This window comes from Lonchura striata, chromosome 1 (genome assembly GCF_050655825.1).
Source record: "Lonchura striata isolate lonStrDom1 chromosome 1, ASM5065582v1, whole genome shotgun sequence".
Taxonomy (NCBI): domain Eukaryota; kingdom Metazoa; phylum Chordata; class Aves; order Passeriformes; family Estrildidae; genus Lonchura; species Lonchura striata.
The window spans coordinates 118,698,458-118,718,332 of NC_140703.1; the positions used below are offsets into that span (position 1 = coordinate 118,698,458).

The 19,875-nt window shown below is 59.6% G+C and overlaps 3 protein-coding genes across 7 annotated transcripts; all 3 read right to left on the reverse strand.

Annotated features, from left to right (window-relative positions):
- Positions 1–3,225: 3,225 nt before the first annotated feature.
- LOC146768871 (hemoglobin subunit beta) lies at positions 3,226–4,745 on the reverse strand. Its single transcript, XM_085588007.1, has 3 exons — positions 4,585–4,745; positions 4,265–4,487; positions 3,226–3,446 (listed from the first exon to the last, which is right to left on the reverse strand). The coding sequence occupies exons 1-3, from the start codon at positions 4,674–4,676 to the stop codon at positions 3,318–3,320; spliced, it is 444 nt and encodes a 147-aa protein (XP_085444133.1). The 5' UTR covers positions 4,677–4,745; the 3' UTR covers positions 3,226–3,317.
- A 1,601-nt stretch (positions 4,746–6,346) lies between these two features.
- Positions 6,347–7,830, reverse strand: LOC146768872 (hemoglobin subunit beta-like). The gene is made up of 3 exons (XM_085588011.1): positions 7,691–7,830; positions 7,364–7,586; positions 6,347–6,573 (listed from the first exon to the last, which is right to left on the reverse strand). The coding sequence occupies exons 1-3, from the start codon at positions 7,780–7,782 to the stop codon at positions 6,445–6,447; spliced, it is 444 nt and encodes a 147-aa protein (XP_085444137.1). The 5' UTR covers positions 7,783–7,830; the 3' UTR covers positions 6,347–6,444.
- A 2,848-nt stretch (positions 7,831–10,678) lies between these two features.
- LOC146768873 (hemoglobin subunit rho) lies at positions 10,679–19,842 on the reverse strand. 5 transcript variants are annotated; one of them, XM_085587993.1, is made up of 5 exons: positions 18,092–18,312; positions 13,330–13,642; positions 11,695–11,804; positions 11,388–11,610; positions 10,679–10,862 (listed from the first exon to the last, which is right to left on the reverse strand). In XM_085587993.1, exons 3-5 carry the CDS (start codon positions 11,784–11,786, stop codon positions 10,734–10,736), a joined length of 444 nt encoding a protein of 147 aa, XP_085444119.1. In that variant the 5' UTR covers positions 11,787–11,804; positions 13,330–13,642; positions 18,092–18,312; the 3' UTR covers positions 10,679–10,733. The 5 variants fall into 5 exon arrangements, with proteins under 5 accessions (XP_085444119.1, XP_085444126.1, XP_085444114.1 ...); XM_085588000.1 differs by lacking the exons at positions 13,330–13,642; positions 18,092–18,312 and adding an exon at positions 19,502–19,842; XM_085587988.1 differs by lacking the exon at positions 13,330–13,642.
- Between the last annotated feature and the right edge of the window lie 33 nt (positions 19,843–19,875).

The window sequence follows — 19,875 nt, forward strand, 5'->3', positions numbered from 1 at the left end:
GCACATGGTGCTGCCTGGGATGGAAAGGAAGGGGATGTCCACAACAACTGCAGAGAGTAATGACAGCAGAATTCAGGAGAGGAGGATTGCGCTTTGGCAAAATGGGTAGGAAAAGGCATTGGCAAAGTGTTAAATTGTAGAAATCACCATTGTGATCTGTGATCAGCCACTGGGAGATGGCACCTCCTGGAGCCCACCACAAAAATGCCAGACTGGTTTGGGTTGGAGGGACCCCAAATCCCACCCAGTGCCACCCTGCCATGGCAGGGACACCTCCCACTGTGCCAGGCTGCTCCAGCCCCAGTGTCCAACCCGGCCTTGGGCACTGCCAGGGATCCAGGGGAATCTGGGAATTCCATCCCAGTCCTGCCCACCCTGCCAGGGAACAATTCCCAATTCCCAATCTCCCACCCAGCCCTGCCCTGTGGCAGTGGGAGCCATTCCCTGGCTCCTGTCCCTCCATCCTTGTCCCCGGCCCCTCTGCAGCATCTTCTGGGCCCTGCAGAGCTGGGGAGCCCCGGGCTGTCCCAGCCCCGCAGGGTTGGGGGGTCCTGGGCTGCCCCAGCCCCAGCCCGGGGGTCACTGGTGGGTGGCACTGGCTCCCATGCCAGCCCAGCCCCTCCCTGCCCAGCACGGACACACGGACACTGCAGGGGAGCTGACGGACGTGTTTATTGGGGGTTTATTGGGGGTTTACTGCAGGTTTATTGGGGGTTTATTGGAGGGTTTATTGAGGAGGTTCCTGGGGTTTCTTTGGGGCTTCTTGGAGGGTTTCTTGGAGCGTTTCTTGGGGGTTTCGTGGGGGTTTCTTGGGAGTTTCTTGGGGGTTTATTGGAGGGTTTCTTGGAGAGTCTGTTGGGGGGTTTATTGGGGGGGTTTATTGGAAGGTCTGTTGGGGGGTTTCTTGGGGGTTTCTTGGGGTTTATTGGGGGTTTCTTGGGGGGTTTAATGGGGGCTTTCTTGGGGTTTTCTTGGAGAGTTTCTTGGAGGGTTTACTGGGGTCAGGGCTCCCCGTGGGCCAGAGCGTGGCCACCACACCCAGGAGCCTCTGCCAGGCAGACTGGCACGCAGGGGTGAAATCCCTGCCCAGGTGGGAGGCGAGGACGATGACGAGGATGTCCCCAGGGAGCTGAGCAGAGAGGGGTGGGTGGGTCAGTGCTGCTGGGAGCTGCTGGTCAGCCGGAGCAGAGCTGGCAGCCCGGGCTGTCCTGGCTGGGGCTGAGCTGCCAGACCTGCTGCCACCAAGGCTCTGCTGGCCCTGGGAGCCCTTCACCACCCTCCCGTGGCCTTTGGCTCCAAACAGCTCCTCTTTCATGTCTCCCTGCTTTCTCTGCTGCAGATTTCCCCCCTCCCCAGTCCCTCTCCTTCCTGTCCCCCACACACCACTTGCAGCCCACAGGTTTCTTCCCCTGACTTCTCCCTGAGGCAGAATTGCCCTTCTGGAGGGGCTCTCGCACCCTGCACACTCCTCCTCCTCCTCCTCTTCCTCCTCAGCCCTGGTTACGGGCTCACTCCCTGCTCCCTGCCACAGCAGAATTCTCAGTCCTCCCACAGACAGCTCTGGGTTTTGGGAAAACAATATTTGTTTCATTCTTCAAAATAACAACAAAAAAAAAAAAAATCTAGAAAGAAAGAAACTCAAACTGGTTTTCCGTTTTTGGAATGCTAAAGTGTTTGGATTTGGCCTGAGGTCCACCTTGAAAACCACTATTTTTTTTCTTTTTCTCTTTAGACATAAATGAAGAGAATGGTCCTTTTTTAATTAAAAGTGTGGGAGGAGGAGGGAGTGTGCCATGCCCCATGCTGGGCAAAGCAGGACTCTGCTCCTGGTTCTGTCTATCTTGCAGTGGGAGCTTGGATGTCCTGAAATGCTCTGCTGAGCCTCCCTCTGCCCTGAGTGCTCCAGCCCAGGCTGCAGGTTCCCCTGGGGCTGTCCCTCCATCTCTCCATGCCTGCCCTCCCTTGTGCTGTGCTGGCACTAAAAATGGACTTTTGAGGGAGAAACTCACAGACACGGTGGCAAAGACCTTTGTACAAACCTCTCCTGGGTGCTACACAGGGATTCCCCCTCAGCAGCCCAAGCAAATGTCCCTGGCAGAGCAGGAGCCAGGTCTGGCTGTGCCCACGCAGCCAGGGGAGGGCTGGCACGGCACGCACGGTGCTGGCAGGAGCCGACCTGCCCGTTCACACAGCTCACTCGTGTCTGCCCGTGAACTATCCCCCTCATGGGAAACTGCTCCTATCTGTCCTGAAGCCTATGAAAAGTCATGAAATATTTGGGGGTTTGGTGACTCTGTGCCTGCCCAGCCTCCCTGCAGGGAGAAAAACCCTGTGGGACTTGCTGGGAGTCATCTCCTCTCCTGCTCAGTGTGTACCTTGCCAGCAGGAGCAAAATGCCTCTTTCTTTGGGTGTCGTGACTGAGAAAGGGCATTTATGGGTCACGGGGGCTTCTAACACCTTCCTGTGGGTCAGGGGCAGAGAGGGAGTGCCCAGAGATGTGGGTGAGGCAGAGACAGAACATGGCACAACCCAGCTGCCAGAAGTCCTGGTGTGAATAGCTTTACCCAATATTTTCCCTTCCTTTCAGCCAAGCATCACTTTTGCCTTGTCATGCTCCGTTCAGATGTGCTTCCCAAGCCAAGAACAAACCCTACCCGAAAGAGTCCTGCTCTGCAGACACCTAGACCCACCCAAAACTCCCATCCAGGAAATTAAGTCTCTGCTCTCGGCAGGATCGCCCCCCCATCAGTGCAGAGTGGGCGGCCAGGGTGGGAGGGATGTGAATAAACAAAGTCTGCTCAGGCCTTGATAGCAAAATGTTTATCTAAAACCTGCCCCCACCCAGCTGCTGCTGGGTCCGTGTGACTCAGCTGATTTTGGGTAGGTTTTACACCAGGGATGAGCCAGGGTAGATTAAAGTCTTCAATTTGTTTATCCTCCCCCCCAGAAAATATGAATGCTCTCAGTTTCCCTTGTCTAAGAGAGACATGCAGGTTTTGCAGTAAAATTCTGAGTAGTTTCGCTGTGCAAAGCCCCCGGCGTGACCCTGGGAGGGCAGGACTCGATCAACCCAAAATCCTGAAAGCACAACTTCCAGAGGCAAGTCCCACGCAGCCACCTAGAGCAAAGGCTGGGGGCATTTCCTGTGACCCCCTCCCGGAGCTGCCCGCCCAGGCAGCCGTGCCCCCAAGCCCCCCACGCCCTCAGGGACACACAGACACGGGCAGGCTTCACAGCACGAGCTTTATTTGGCTGTCAGAAGCGGTGGGCTCGGACGGCAGCGGGTGCGGGCGCTGCCGGGCGCTCCTGCGGCTCCTCAGTGGTACTTGCGGGCCAGGGCGTGGGCAACCACGCGCACCAGCTTCTGCCAGGCAGCCTGGCAGTCGGGAGTGAAGTCCTTGCCGAAGTGGCCGGCCAGGACGACGACCAGGATGTCACCCAGGAGCTGTGGGGACAGGAGCAGCCTCGGGTTAGCAGTGCCCCATCCAGCCCCACTCGCACTGCACCCAGGGAAGCCTCCAGGAAATCTGCAGTCTTAAAAACCTCCCCCAGGTCCTTTCTAAGGTGCGCCTTAAACCTGGTCTCTGCTCGCACTCTGAAGGTTCAGGTTCTGCTGCTATGTGGGAAGAGTAAGCAGAAATTCTCTAGAGTCTTTTAGAGTAAGTTCTTCTTTGTCCCTTCTGGCTTTGTCTTGGAGTTTGTCTCCAGCAGAAGACCCAGCCGAGCTCCCAGCACAGCAGGAGCCAGTCAACCCCGCAGAGCACAAACAAGGAGCTCATGCTGACACAGGGGCACTTCTGCCAGCCCCAGCCCAGGGTCAAAGGGTGGGGTTAATTCCCCACTGAGACACTCAGCAAAGTTGTCTCTCTGTAGATACTCTTTTCCTTTTGGCATTCCAGCTGCCATCTCTGGCTCCTCACTCATCTCTCTCTTCTCCTCTGTGCCAAACTTTGCTCTAGCTCCTTCTCTTCCCCCTTGGCTCCAGCCTCTTCCTGCTCAACACCTGCTCTCACTTATTCCCTCAGTGGAACCACGTCCTCCCCTGCCCTGCCCGCTGCCCACAGCCACTGCCACCTCTCAGCCCGTGTGGTGCCTCCTCCCCAGGCTGCACGGGTCCCTTCCCTCTCTGTCCCCTGCACCTCCCGCTCATGCCACCCAGCCCCTCTTCCTCCCGCACTGCCCAGCTGGGCAAATCCCCCTCCTGGTGGGGACCAGGCTCGGGGACACCCTGCACTGGGGAGGGCAGCTCAGGGCAGGACTCACCCTGAAGTTCTCAGGGTCCACGTGCAGCTTGTCGCAGTGCAGCTCGGACAGCTGGGAAAAGGTGTTCTTGATGCTGTCCAGGTTCTTGACGGCTTCCCCGAAGGAGGTGAGCACCTTCTTGCCGTGGGCTTGCACCTTGGGGTTGCCAAGGACGGCGGTGGGGCTGGACAGGTTCCCGAAGGAGGCGAAGAACCTCTGGGTCCAGGGGTAGACGATCAGCAGCCTGGGGACAGACAGACAGACAGACAGAGTCAGGTCAGCGCTCCCGTGGCTGCAGTGGTTCCCCGCAGGTGCCCGGGCAGGGCCGGGGCTGCACCCACCTGGCCAGGGCCTCGCCGCCGCACTCGGCCACGTTGACCTTGCCCCAGAGGCCGGTGATGAGCTGCTTCTCCTCAGCTGTCCACTGCACCATGGTGTCGGCAGGAGGGCTGCGTGTCGGCACGGAGGAACTCTGGGCTCTGCTCCCGAGGGATCGCACGCTGGGGAGCCGCTGCCCGGCCCCGCTTTTATCCCCGCGCGGGGCCCCTCCTCTGCCCGGGACACCCCGGCATTGGCGGGGCCCGTGGCACCGGGAGGGGACCCGGCTCAGGGTGGGGCCCAGGGCAAGCTGCCCGGCTCCGGCGTGGGCTCGGCGGCCAGCCGCCCTGCCCGGCCTGATTTCCACCCTGCTGGTGCCCTTATCTCCCGGCGAGGTCCCACACGGGTTCTGCAGCGGCGCCCCGGGGGCTGCCAGGCTGCTGCCCCTTGGAGCCAGCCCCTGAGGCTGGAGCGGCACTCGGGGTTCTCCCTCTGAACGCACCAGCTTCTCCTCCTCCTCTCCCTGCAGGGCCTGTCCCTCTGCTTCCCATCGGCTCTTCAGGAGTTTGATTCACTTCAGGATGACACGGCTAAAACCACGGCAAGGCCTCGCAGCCAAGAGGGAGCTCCCGTCCCAAAGAACCTCTCGGCAAAGCTCAGGCAGGGCTGGAAAGGAGATGTTATAAGCCAGGGAAACCAGCTCCCTGTTGGCTCACAGGGCATGAGGAGAGCTGGGAACACTGGGATTACTGGGATCCCACAGAATCCCCAAATCCCTGGGGCTGGCAAAGCCCTCCCAGCCCAGGGAGTCCCAGCTGGGCCCCATGCCCACCTTGTCCCCAGCCCAGAGCACTCAGTGCCACCTCCAGGGGACACCTGCAGGGATGGGCACTGCAAAGCTCCCTGGGCAGCCCCTGCCAGGGCCTGAGCACCCTTTCCAGGAAGAAAAAACATCTGCACAGATGTGCAGCCTGACAGGGGCTCAGCAGCCAGAGGATCAGTCCTGAGAAGGGGGAGAGGCAGCTGGGTCTCCTGGGGCTGCCCTTCTGCCCCTGTGCCCAGCTGAAGGTGGGACTGGGGTGCAGGGGACTCATGGGGCACGGGGATGCCCTGCTGGGGTCTGGATGACCTTGGAGCAAAGTGTTTGTGCTTGTTCTGCTCACTGCAGGAGGGGCTCAGCCAAGGACCCTGGCCAGGCTGGGGTGGCACTGTTCCCTCTGCAAGCAGCACTGTGGTGTTTGATGGGTCACAGAACCCCAGACTGGGCTGGGCTGCAAGGGACCTGAAATCTCATCCAGTCCATCCCCTGCCATAGACACAGACACCTTCCACTGTTCCAGATTTTTTCCAAGTCCCATCCAACCGATTCTTGAGGGCTGTGTCTGGTACAGTCTTTGCTAATCTAAGAATGACAATGGCTTTCAATAAAACCCCAAGCCAACAAAGCCCCACATGCAGGAAGTTACAAGCCATGGCCCCAATCTCCCTGTCACTTCTCCCAGTGCACATTTTTGCACTGTTCTTCTCTGCTCACTCTGTGAAAGTCTTCAAACATTAAACCAAGCAGTGTCACCTGATGTCTCCAAAAAGTGACAGGGCGTTCCTGTTTGTATTTTGTGGTGTTTATTTGGGTTTAGTCCAGAACACTGCCCTGGGATCTCCGTCTTGGATGAGTTTCACTTGCGTGAAGGAGATTGTGGCTCATTTTATCCCACGTTTGTGAGCATTTCCTCCCCCAGCCCCCTGTCCCTCCCTCCCCGTTCCCACAAAGAGCCAGACATCTCCTGGTGGCTGGAGCAGCTGGTTTATTGTGTGACTGGAGCCCAGCAGGACCCGAGGAGATTCCCCAGGAGTGTCTCCAGGCAGGCAGGCTCCCAGGGGGCTCAGTGGTACTCGTGGGCCAGCGCGTGGGCCACCACACGGACCATCTTCTGCCAGGCAGCCTGGCAGGCGGGGGTGAATTCCTTGCCGAAGTGGCCGGCCAGGACGACGATGAGGATGTCACCCAGGAGCTGGCAGGGAGGGAGCAGAAGCTGTCACTGGTGCTGCCCCCGCTCCCCTCCCAGCCCTCCCCACTGTCCCCTCTGTGAGCTCAGAGCACAGCAAGGAGCAGATTTGTGCTGGCCCCAGGCACAGCTCGGGGTCTGGCACACCCCGGGACCCCTGGGTGTGCAGGATCCTCCCCAGCACCTTCCTGTGCCTGCTCTGCACTGTCCTCCCTCGTTCTCTACTGGCTTTACCCCTTCCCTTCCCTTCCCTTCCCTTCCCTTCCCTTCCCTTCCCTTCCCTTCCCTTCCCTTCCCTTCCCTTCCCTTCCCTTCCCTTCCCTTCCCTTCCCTTCCCTTCCCTTCCCTTCCCTTCCCTTCCCTTCCCATCCCTCCCGCCCTGGCTGTCCCTGGGCTCAGAGCCCTCCTGCCACAGTGGCTGTGCTTTTTTCCCTTCTGGTTCAACCACTGCCTCACAGCCCAGCTCAGCCCTTCCCTCTAAAGCCCGCGTCAGCTCTTCCCTTCTGGCTGCTCCAGGGTATTTCTGCTGACCAGGACACACAGTCTGTGCATCTCTGCCCGCTCTCCTCACCTGCCTGGCTGCCTCCCCTCACAGGTCCCAGCCCCATAACTCCTCTCTGTTCCCCCCGAACGTGACTGTCCCTTCCCTCCACTGCTCCTAGCCTCCACGGGCTCTCAGGCAGCCCCAGGGCTTCTCTCGAGGTCTCAGTGACTGGCAGACCCCTCTGAGACCCCTGAAGCCCCTCCAGAGCCCAGCCCCTCTGCCCAGCCCAGGCTGGAGCTGAGCGTGGCTCACCCTGAAGTTCTCGGGGTCCACGTGCAGCTTGTCGCAGTGGAGTTTGCTCAGCTGAGCAAAGCATTTCTTGATGCTGTCCAGGTTCTTGATGGCTTCCCCGAAGGAGGTGAGCACCTTCTTGCCGTGGGCACGGACCATGGGGTTGCCGATGACGGCCGTGGGGCTGGACAGGTTCCCGAAGGAGGCGAAGAACCTCTGGGTCCAAGGGTAGACGATCAGCAGCCTGGGGAGAGGTGGAGGGACACAGACAGACACAGAGACGTCGATGTTCCAGCGACAGGAGTGGTTCCACCACAGGTGCCCGGGCAGGGCTGGGGCTGCACCCACCTGGCCAGGGCCTCGGCGCCGCACTCGGCCACGTTGACCTTGCCCCAGAGGCCGGTGATGAGCTGCTTCTCCTCGGCTGTCCAGTTCACCATGGTGCCGGCAGAGAGTTCCCGGGCTTCCCTGAACGATGCCGAGGACGTGGCTCCCGAGGCCGCCCCAGGGATTTTTATACACGGCTCGGGCTAATCTCAGCCACGGTTCACTGCCTGGGGCTGGGGAGGGAGCGGGGCTGCACGAGGGGAGATAGTGGGTTTGGAAGCTGTCCAAGGGGGAGAGAGGCCCTTTCCCCCCTCTGTCTGTGCAGGGACAAGCATCACCTCAGCCCTGAGCACAGGTGGAGCTGCCGGCCCGCTGGGGCTTCCAGGGCTGTGTCCCTGCTGGGGAACACCCCCTCCTGCCAAGAGAATCCTTCACGGCGCTTTGCACGGAATTATGGAATCCCAGTCTGTGTCCGGAGGCACCTTAAAGCCCATCCAGTGCCACCCCTGCCATGGGCAGGGACACCTTCCAGTGTCCCAGCTGCTCCACCCGGCCCTGGGCACTGCCGGGGCAGCCACAGCCTCCCTGGGCACCCAGAGCCTCTCCAGCAGCTGCGTCTGTGCCCAGGGCGCTCACCAGCTGGCAGAAGCTAAAACATCAGTTTAAACTCCCAGAGAAAGAATTCCAAGGGCTTCTAAATGTGAAGATTATTGAGCCGTGGATAAATCTGAAGGCACTCTGCTGTGCTGGGCTGGCCCAGAGGCTGTTTGCAGCAGGGCCACTGGTCCACAGCACCGTCAGTGGCACAAGGTCCCAGGGAGGCAGACACAGCCCCCAGGTGCCTGTGAGGATGGCAGGGTGAGCCTGGCCAGGACTGCAGCAGCTCTGAGCAGTCCTGGACCCTGTGAGACCTGGCAAGAACCAAAGGCAAGCACAGCCCAGACAGTCCAGCCTTGGGCTCACCCTGGTGCTCCATTCGATTTTATAAGAAATTGATAATTCTCAGCGTGCTTGAAAATCCCCTGCTGTCTGCCTTGGGGGCAGCAGCCTGGCTAGGAGATTCGGGGGCTCAGGGAGTGCCTGCTCAGGGAGCTCTCTGGGACACAGGCTGGGAGGGGAAATGTTCATCCCCATGTGCTGAGCAGGGACAATTCCTCTAGCTCTCATTGTGTCTGCAGAGTCAAAGGGAGATCTCCTTTCCCCAGGGCAAGCCCAGCAACACCTGACAGCTTCTTCCCAGCTGGTTCCCAGAGGAGAGGCAGCTCTGCTCTCAGCCTGGGATGGATTTCACTACGCTCAGGACCCTTTCTTCCAGCATCCTTCCAGGGACGTTCCCTTTGGTGTGGGTGGAAAATCTCTGAACTCCTGGAACCACGAGATCATGGAATGGTTAAAGTTGGAAGGGATCTTCAGAACATCTCATTTCATCTCCCCTACCATAAGCAGGGAACCTTCTACTGGTCCAGGTCTTGGCCACACACTTGCCCCCTTCCATGGACAAGAACTTTGTCTCCTTTAGAGGGCCAAAGGCAGCTCCAGCGAGGGCCCTCCTGCCCCAAGCAGAGCTCCTTGGTCCCTGATTGCAGCAGTGTCCCCGCCAAACTTTACAGAGCCCTTATCAGCAGCAGTGGCATCTGTGCCCAGCTCTGCTCTGGAGCCACGCCAGCCTCCACGCTCCTCCAGAGAGCGCAGGGCCTTGTGTCTTAAGCCAGCAGGCCCTGAGGTTATCTTTGCTCCTATTTTAAAATCCCAGAAGGTTTGCTTTGGGAGGGACCTCACAGCCCACCCAGTGCCACCCCTGCCATGGCAGGGACACCTCCCACTGTCCCAGGCTGCTCCAGCCCCAGTGTCCAGCCTGGCCCTGGGCACTGCCAGGGATCCAGCGGCATCCTGCATCCAGGGGCATACTGCATCCAGGGCTCTCCTGTACTCCCCTGACCTGTTTTTGGGCCAGGTGGGCTGGCGGTAGCTGTGACGTTGCTCTGTCACCCCAGAGGGGGACAGCTGTCCCTGGGAGAGTGGGACACGCTGGCTGTGTGACACAGGCACCGCACCCTTGTCCCTGGCCCTAGCCCTGGACCACAGGGCTGTGTGGGTGCTGGTCAGAGAGCAGCACGTGCTCCACCGCACCGCTGGGACGGGCCCAGAGGAGAGGAGCAGCAGAATGACCCCCATGAGACCATTCACTGAGGTGGAAAGTCCCTGCTGAGGTCCCCGGCCACCACCCTGGGAGCTGACCCAGCCCTGGACAGCCCCAGGCCTGGGGTGCTGCAGGCTGCACCCCCATCCAGCCCTGCATGCTGGAAAATGCCACAGCTCTGGGCTGGAGCAGGACGTGGAGAATGCCCTCACCTCCTGCAATCCTGCCAAAATGCCCCTTTGCTGAAAGGGTGAGAGGAGAAGCTGTGCTGCAGGGAAGCTGGATTCAGATTTTGGGCTTTTTTCCCTAATTCTTTTCCCCCAGCCCCTCGGTGCTGCTGGCAGGGCTGGGCCTTTGCCTGCCTGGCTGCGCAGGATAGAGGGCTGAAGTGCACATCCCTGCTCTATCAGGAGAAAGGCAGAACATTTATTCCTAAATCATGCAAAACAAGGGTTTCATCACTGTGAGACACCAACATGTCCCTCCTTGTTGCTTTTTAGGTGGGTCCTGAAAAACCATTGCTGCAACTGTGATGCTTACACAGAATCTTTCAACTGCAGTGAAAAGATGTGCTTCCATTAAACCAAAATGAGCAAAAAAGGGCTCTAACCCATCCTGTGTGAGAGCTGCCCTCATCCCCTGCTCTTGGGATCTCACACATTTCAGATATCAAACTCTGGCCAATATGCACCAGTTTTTATCACTGATGCAGAAAATGCTTTTGATCAACTTAATACCTCAGTAGCAAACTATGGAGGGGTAAATTTCTGCCTGATCAGTGAATCTCTGTGAATTTATATCCTTGCAAACACCCCAGCAGGAGAGGCGCAGGGTCCACAGGCAGCCACAGAGACACAGAACACAAAGAATCCCAGAAAAGGTGGTTTTTATTGCCCGTTACAGACACAGGTGCCTCTCAAAGCCTCAGTGGTACTTGCGGGCCAGGGCGTGGGCCACCACCCCGACCAGCTTCTGCCACGTGGCCTGGCAGGCAGGGGTGAAGTCCTTGGTGAAGTGGGCGGCCAGGACGACGACCAGGATGTCACCCAGGAGCTGCAGAGGGGAAGGCAAGAGGGAAATCAGGTCAGCAGAGTGCTGGGCACCCCCTCGCCCTGCACAGCACCCAGGACAGGGACCCCAGCTCCCCAGTGGCCCAGGGAAGGTCTGCCAGCTGCAGGACAAGAGCCCTGTGCCGGCTGTGGGCATGAGTGCCCACCTGCCCCATCTCTGCTCCCTCTCACATTTTCCAGCCACTACACATTTTTCTGCCTCTCCTTTTTCTGCTGTGAAACCCCACACCTACTTCAGCTGAGGGTCAGTGCAAGGTTCACCTTCTACATCCCCAAAGCCAGGCTTAAACAGAGGCTGAAGCAGAGGCCAACATCCTCCTCCTTTTCTCCAGCCATGCCTGCACAAGCCCCCAGACTTTTAGAGAATCTCCCTGTGTTTGTCCACTCCGGTCAGCCATGCCCTGTTTGGTAGCTAAAATACAAGTTACTGATGCCTGTTGGAAACCCCCAGGCACTGAGATGCTCCGAGAAAGGAGGGACAGAGCATAAAGCTCCAAGGAGAGCTCACCCTGAAGTTCTCGGGGTCCACGTGCAGCTTGTCGCAGTGCAGCTCGGACAGCTTGGAGTAGGTGCCCTTGAGGTTGTCCAGGTTCTTGATGGCTTCCCCGAAGGAGGTGAGCACCTTCTTGCCGTGGGCGCGCACCTTGGGGTTGCCGACGATGGCCGTGGGGCTGGACAGGTTCCCGAAGTCCGAGAAGAACCTCTGGGTCCAGGGGTAGACGATCAGCAGCCTGGGGAGAGACAGAGGCAGCGAGAGCGCCCTGAGCGCCGCGCTCTGCCCGCAGGTGCCCGGGCAGGGCCGGGGCTGCACCCACCTGGCCAGGGCCTCGGCGCCGCACTCCTCCACGCTGACCCTGCCCCAGACGCTGGCGATGAGCTGCTTCTCCTCGGCTGACCAGTGCACCATGGTGGCGGCTCTGCTGGGCTGCAGGAGGGCACGGGGCTGAGCTGAGCCCGAGCCTGGGCCGGCTTTTATCCCCTGGGCCAGCCCTGCCCAGCGGGGGCCATTGGCTGGGACGGGCGGGGGTCCCCCCGGGGGTCCCCATGCTGTGGTCACTCTGCAGTGAGGTGTGGTCTCCAAGGAGAGCCCTGCAAGCCCCTTAACAGGCCAGGCCAGGACACAGGACCCTCTTATCTCTCCCTCCTTCAGCCCTGGCTGCCTGCTCACCGCAGGCATGGACACTGCACCCCTCCCTGAACGGGCACAGACCCCTCCGAGAGGTGCTTTAGAACTCTCTGGGTTGGAAAGGACTTCAAAGCTCATCTTGTTCCACCTCCTGCCATGGCAGGGACACCTTCCACTCTCCCTGCCTGGCCTTGGACACTTGCAGGGACGGTGTTGGTGAAGCAGAGGTCACCTCCTCAGCTCCAGGTTCCCAGGATCACCTGTGTGGGATGCCAGGGTGGGCTGCAGCTGTGAGCAGGCTCCTCTGCTCTGCTCTGTCCGGTGTGAGCCCTCCAGGGCTCTCTCCCTGCTGGAATGCACGGCCTTGCACAAGGACAGCAGGACCCTGCCCTGTCACAGCCCCATCAGCAGCACCCATTCCCACCAGGTCGAGGTCTGGCTACGGGCCATTCTCTGACTCTGGCTGACACCTGCACTGGTGTTTTCCTGGTTTCCAGGCCTCCAGTGCAGCTGTGCCCCTGTGCTCACACAGGCAAAGCCAGGATGCTGGAGGTGTCAGGCATCCAGACACAGCCACGGACATGGAATTGTTCCAGGCCAGGCAGGATGGGGCTTGGAGCACCCTGCTCTGGCAGAATGTGTCCCTGCCCAGTGCAGGGAGCTGGAACTGGGCATTATCTAACCCAAACCATTCCCAGACTCTTCACATCTGTGGTTTGGGTCTGACTGGGCAGTTTAAGAATTCTCATCCAGAACCCTGAAATCTTCCAGTTACAGACTGATACTGGTGCATTGATCTGGGAAGGCTGGAGAGGGACTTCTTACATGGGGAGGGTAGAATAGAACAAGGGGAAATGGCTCCCACTGCCAGAGGGCAGGGCTGGGTGGGAGATTGGGAATTGGGAATTGGGAATTGTTCCCTGGCAGGGTGGGCAGGGCTGGGATGGAATTCCCAGATTCCCCTGGATCCCTGGCAGTGCCCAAGACCAGGTTGGACACTGGGGCTGGAGCAGCCTGGCACAGTGGAGGCTGTCCCTGGCGTGGCAGGGGTGGCACTGATGAGGTTGAAGGTCTCTCCCAGCTGCACCAGTGTGGCACTGTGTGATCTCAGGCAGACACGGTGGCACGGCCGGTCACCGTGGCCCCCTTGGGCACTCACAGCTGCAGTCCCCTGCAGCTCCTCGCCCCTGGGCTCTGGGAGGCATTATTGATTTGTTCTGTGGCCGGCTGGGAGAGGCCCCGGGCAGCCCGGCAGGCTCTGATAGCCGGGCAGCAGCGGGGCTGTGCGCGGCAGATAAAGGTATCGGCCGGCCGAGCTCCTCACCTGCACAGCACACCCGTGCTTCGCAGGAGATCTGCGGGCCCCAGAGGCTGTCCAAATTCACCCTACGGAGCTCAAGGAGTGCGATGGAATACGTGCAGCCCTGAATTCCCAGGCAGGCATTCCCACCCCTGAGCCAGCAGCTGCTCGCCCAGCTGGGGATGACAATGAACGGCCCCAGTGGCCTCTGCATTTATTCCTTCTCTGCAGCCTGAATTCCTGGCATTGAAATTAAAACTCAGGCTGCATCTGGGGCTCTTCTTAGCAATGCACTCATCTCTGATAGGAGATTCATCTTCAGCTCTGCAAGGCCGAGCTTTAAAAGGGAAAAGATAATGATGCTTTTCTGCTGCATCTGAACCAGCAGCAGGGAAAAGCTCAGGGAGGGGCAGCAGGAGGGTGAGCCTGGGACAGGCAGGGCAACATCAAACACAGAGCTGGACAGGAGCGTTAACTGCAGCATTAATGTTATTTTTTAAGTGGGGTTAGTAAATGCTGGGTTTCTGGAGCCTGTTGAAACAAGCAGAGGCACAGCTCGTGGTGAGAAGCCTGGACCCACCTGTGACCCATCAGGGGCTGGTTTTACTGGTGTGGGAGCAAGATGGCTTTTCATGGATGGTTAATGATGGCCATAAAGAGCTGAGGGGGAAGGAGGAAGGCAGAGGAAACAGGAGGAAGAGAGGCAGAAGTAATTTCCTTTCAGCCAGGCCCACTCCATGCTGCTCTCCTGTACTGATCCCTCTAATGGCTGGTTTTATCCCCACAGCAGCTCTTTAACCTCAAATCCCTTCAGATGGGCACAACAGCAAAGGAATAACAGCAGGTGAATCAGCCCCTTAATCGGATTAGGGTCTTGTTCCTGTGCCTGGGGACTGTGTGTCATGGCAGTGGCCTTTTGCAGCCACTCTGAATGCACACACCAGCTCCAGCCATCCTGCCCCACTGGCCCCTTTGGCTGCGGCTAGTCTGCACTGGCTGGGAGGGCAGAGGTGATTTCCCACCACTGCACCACTGCTGCTGCACCCCGGTAAGGGGTGGCTTCAGGATGGAGCTCGGGGCAGCAGGGGATGTCAGGAACCCCTGGAAAACCAGAGAGGGGCTGGGGACAAGGGTGGAGGGACAGGAGCCAGGGAATGGCTCCCACTGCCAGAGGGCAGGGCTGGGTGGGAGACTGGGATTTGGGAATTGTTCCCTGGCAGGGTGGGCAGGCCCTGGCACAGGGTGCCCAGAGCAGCAGAGCAAAGCCGGATGCTCCCAGACTTAGGGAAAGGGGCAGAGCAGGTGCTCTAAGCCCATGCAGGATGGGGTCAGTGATGAATCCAGGGAAATGCAGAATGAGTGTGTCTGAATCAGCACAGTTTGTACAACTGCCCCTGGCTGGGACTGGCTGTTGCCCAAACATGGTGGAAAAGAATTTCTGGCAATGCAGTTTTTTCCTGAGCAGGGAGAGGGATCGTGGGAGACACCACAGGCAGCAGAGGTGGGGGCTCCACAGTGGAGACCCCAGGCAGGCTGGAATTGTAGAGCAGAGCTGGATGCCATCCCCACCAGGAGATGTCTCCTTCAGCCCCAGGCACTCTGCTTTCAACACAATGACATTCTATTTGTTTCTCTGCTGTAACAACCAGGGGAAATGCCATGGAGGTTAAATGAATTCCTCTCTGCCCCTAACAAAGTTCTCTCATTTCAGGATCCAGATTTAACCCTTGGTATCGTTTAGGTCTGACTCCAAGAGGTGTGGAGCACCCCTTGCTCTGACTGCTCCAGCTTGACCTTCATGCCATGTAATCACAGAAACATGGAATATCCTGAGCTGAAAGGGACAGAATCCCCAAATCCCCGGGGCTGGCAAAGCCCTCCCAGCCCAGGGAGTCCCAGCTGGGCCCCATGCCCACCTTGTCCCCAGCCCAGAGCACTCAGTGCCACCTCCAGGGGACACCTGCAGGGATGGGCACTGCAAAGCTCCCTGGGCAGCCCCTGCCAGGGCCTGAGCACCCTTTCCATGGGGAAATTCTTCCTAAAAAACAATCTGCAAGGATCATTGTGTCCAGCTTCTGACCCTACACAGGACCAAGAGCACCCCAGGAATCCCAACACGTGTCTCACTTCTCATACAAACATGTTTTAATTTCTTTGGAGCCTTTCACGATATTTTAGTTTCATAGGCAATCTCCTGGGTGTGGAATGTGGGTCCTGGGGACACTGCTGGGGGCTGGATGCAGCAGAAATGCCCAAGGACCTGCTGGGCACAGCAGACCTGCCCTGACCCTGTCTGTCCATCCCTGTCCCCGAGTCCCTGCAAAGGGACCTAGCAGGATGTGGCACTGGAGCCAGCCCAGTGCCACGGGCTTGAGGGTCTGCAGAGGGTGCAGGGGACAGGGGACAGGGGACAGGGGACAGGATGAGAGGCACAAGGTGAGGCCTGAGGGCCAGGATGTCTGAGGGAAAGCTAAATTTTAGTGAATGTGCATCTGAGTTATCCCTCAGCACAAGAACTCAGGAAAAACCATCCAGACAGGGGCAAAAGCAGATTCTCACTGCAGCCAGGCTGCCTCAGGACAGGCTTGTCCTGGAGGTTTGCTCTGCCCCTGGACTTGCTGGGCTCCATCTCAGCACAGCAGGGACCCGGGCCGTGGCTGCCAGCAGAGCCCCGGGCTGCAGGGGACACCGAGGCAAAGACAGTGAGGGGACACTGAGGCGGGGACACTGAGGGGACACTGAGGCAGGGACACCAAGGCAGGGTCACTGAGGCAGGGTCACTGAGGCAGGGTCACCGAGGGAACACTGAGGGGACACTGAGGCAGGGACACTGAGGCAGGGACACTGAGGGGACACTGAGGCAGGGACACTGACGCAGGGACACTGTGGCAGGGACACTGAGGGGACATTGAGGGGACACTGAGGGGACACTGAGGCAGGGTCACTAACGCAGGGACACCGAGGGGACACCAAGGCAGGGACACTGAGGGGACACTGAGGGGACACTGAGGCAGGGTCACTGAGGCAGGGACACTGAGGGGACACCGAGGTAGGGACACCGAGGCAGGGTCACTGAGGGGACACCGAGGCAGGGAGACCGAGGCAGGGAAACTGAGGCAGGGTCACTGAGAGGACACCGAGGCAGGGAGACCGAGGCAGGGAAACTGAGGCAGGGTCACTGAGGCAGGGACACCGACACAGGAACACTGAGGGGACACTGAGGCAAGGACACTGAGACAGGAACACTGAGGGGACACTGAGGCAGGGACACCAAGGGGACACTGAGGCAGGGACACTGAGGGGACACTGAGGCAGGGTCACTGAGGCAGGGTCACTGAGGCAGGGACACTGAGGCAGGGACACTGAGGCAGGGACACCAAGGCAAGGACACCAAGGCAGGGCCACGGTGTGTGGGCTGCGAAGGGAGGGCCAAGGGAGGCAGGCAGTGTTTGCAGCCGTGCCCGCAGCCCAGCCCCGTGCCCACCCTGGAGCTGTGCTGGCCCCGGGGCTCGGCTGCTGGCCCATCCCGGGCTATCAGCCGGGACCCCCGGCCGGGCTGGGCCTGCTCCCCCCTATCGGCCCGGGCACCCAGAGCCCCTCCCCAGGGCCGGTCCGATAGCCCCAGGCTGCAGCCCCAGATAAGCCTGGCCTGTGGCTCCGGCTGCTGGGAACGGGCAGGGTCAGCACGGGGGCTGGACAGACGGACGGACACACGATGGACAGATCTCCATCCATACAGCATTGCACCAGGGCCAGCTCTGCTGTGGAACCCCACACTGGTCTGGCTTGGGAGGGACCTTAAACCTCATCAGTGCCACCCCAGCCATGGCAGGGACACCTCCCCACTGTGCCAGGCTGCTCCAGCCCCAGTGTCCAACCTGGCCTTGGGCACTGCCAGGGATCCAGGGGAATCTGGGAATTCCATCCCAGCCCTGCCCACCCTGCCAGGGAACAATTCCCAATTCCCAATCTCCCACCCAGCCCTGCCCTCTGGCAGTGGGAGCCATTCCCTGGCTCCTGTCCCTCCATCCTTGTCCCCAGTCCCTCTGCAGCCCTGGAGCCCCTCCAGGCCCTGGCAGGGCTTTGAGCTCTCCCTGGAGCTTCTCCTCTCCTGTCCATGGGGTACATTGAGTTTTCCCTTCCTGTTTTCCTCTCAAGGCAGGAGAGAGCTGTACCAGGAGGGGGGTTCAGGGTCTCCTCCATCCCTGCCCGGTGCCCCCAGGAGGATTCACAGGGACCAGGAGGATGGGACAGGAATGACCTCAGCGAGCCCTTCCCTCTGCTCCTGCAGCCATGGGGCTGCTCCCCCATCCCCAGAACTGCCGGGCCCTGCTGCAGGAGAAGGAGCTGGAGGAAGCCTGGCTGGCTGTGCTGTGCTGTGCTGGCAGCAGAGGGTGCAGAGCAGGTACCTGTCACAGGGACATTCTCTTTTCTCTCAGGATTTTTCATAGAGCAGCACAGAGAGAAGAAAGAGAAAACAATTTCTGTTTCTGCTCCTTGTTTTCCCATGTGGAATGTGTTTGGAGAATTGTTTACCTGGGGTGATTGCTTAGTTGGATTCTGGTGAGGATTGTTTCAGCCTGATGGCCAATCCAACCCACCTGGGACTGGGTGCTCAGAGAGGGTCAAGAGTTGGGAGTTACATTTGGTAATTAGAAAAAGTAGGTTTGTAGTTTTAGTATCTCCTTTAAATAGTATATTAATGTATTATAGCATAGTTATAATAAAGAAATCATTCCGCCTCTGAACTGAGTCAGGCATCATCATTTCTTCCCACCGGGCTCACCTGCATTTACAACTGGTGCCCCTCAGCCAGGTAGCCCCAGACCCCCAGAGGAGGTCCTTGCTGTCGCTCAGCAGGCTCCAGCAGCCTTTGTCCCAGGCCAGGCGAGCTCCCAGGGTCTCACCAGTGCTCCCAGCACTGCAGCTGCCACAGGCCCAGCTGCCTCTGCCCCTCGCTGCCTTGCAGAAGGATCCCTTCCCCACAGGCCTCCAGAAAAAGCCCCAGGTTGTCTGGGAGCCACCGGAGCTGTCCTGGACCTCCCAGTCCTGGGGCACTTGCTAACAAAAAGTTTTCTGTGTGCGAGGATGCTTCCAGGTCAGGCAAGGCTTTTTCTCCTCCTGGCACGGCACCAGCTGGGCCAGGACATGTTTTACGGGTCTTGTTCTGCCTTTCCAGCCTTTAAAGCTGGCAATGGACAGAGCCAGACCTGTTCCCGTGTTGGGCTGGTTTTGGGAGGGCAGACCTGCCCCAACTCCACGTCTGACCCCAGCCTGCCAGCGGGCTCTTATTCATTTCCCTCTGCAGAGGCTGAGGGGCTGTTTGGGGCTGGAGGGAAGCTCCCCCCTGCCCCAGGTGGGGCACTGGTCCTGGTCCTCGGGGCAGCCCTTGGCAGAGCCTCTCCCACTGCCCGGACAGCGACCGTGGGGCTCATCCCCACCAAGGGTCCCAGGGCTTGTGAGAGAGAGGGGCACTGGCCTGAGCTCCGTCACTCCTTCTGCCCAGCTGTGCCCAGCACCAGCCCCGGGCAGAGCCAGGGAGCCCCAGGCAGCAGCTGAGCTGGGGTGGGCTCAGGGCACGTCCCGCTGACCCCGTTACACCCAGCCCAGGGCTCGGTCTGTCTGGGGCTCCTCCTCACACAGCCAGAGACAGGCAGAGAGGGAGCTCTGAGACCAGGGGCAGGAGCAGGACCAGGGGCAGGACTGGGACCAGGAGCAGGACTGAGACCAGGAGCAGGACCAGGACCAGGGGCAGGATTGGGACCAGGGGCAGGGTCTGAGCCAGGCTCAGCACCAGGACCGGGGGCAGGAGCAGGACTGGGGTCAGGACTGGGACCAGGGGCAGGATCTGAGCCAGGCTCAGCACCAGGACCGGGGGCAGGATCAGGACCAGGGGCAGGACCAGGACCAGGGGCAGGGACAGGATTGGGACCAGGGGCAGGACCAGGACTGTGGTCAAGATGTGGGCCAGGGTCAGAACCAGGACCAGGATCAGGACTAGGACTGGGGTCAGGATCGGGACCAGGGTCAGAACCAGGACCAGGGTCAGGACTGGGACCAGGGGCAGGACTGGGACCAGGGGCAGGACCAGGACCAGGGTCAGAACCAGGACCAGGGTTAGAACCAGGACTGGGGTCAGGTTTGGCATCAGGGCCAGGACCAGGGTCAGAGCCGGGGTCAAAGTGAGGGGTCTCACCCCCGTGCCCAGCACTGGAGCCCGTTCTCTGCAGTTTATGGGATGTTTATGGGCTCTCCCATCACAGACTGGGGGGATGAGTTTGCACAGGCTCGGGGTGCTGAGTCACGGTGCCGGCCCCAGCCTGGCCATGCTCAGCGCTGATAACTGGGGTGGCACAAACAGGAGCCTTGTGGGCAGTGATAAGGCAGCCCCTGGCCCCAGGGCAGTGTCCCCTTTCTGCTGAGTCAGACTCTGACACAGCAGAAAACATTTCTGCTGAGCCAGAGGGGGGAAACAGCTTTTTAAATTTATTATTTATTTTTCTTAGCAGAACCAGGAGGGCAGCTCCGCAGTCCCCAGCACGGGCTGCTGACTCCTGCATCAGTGAGGGG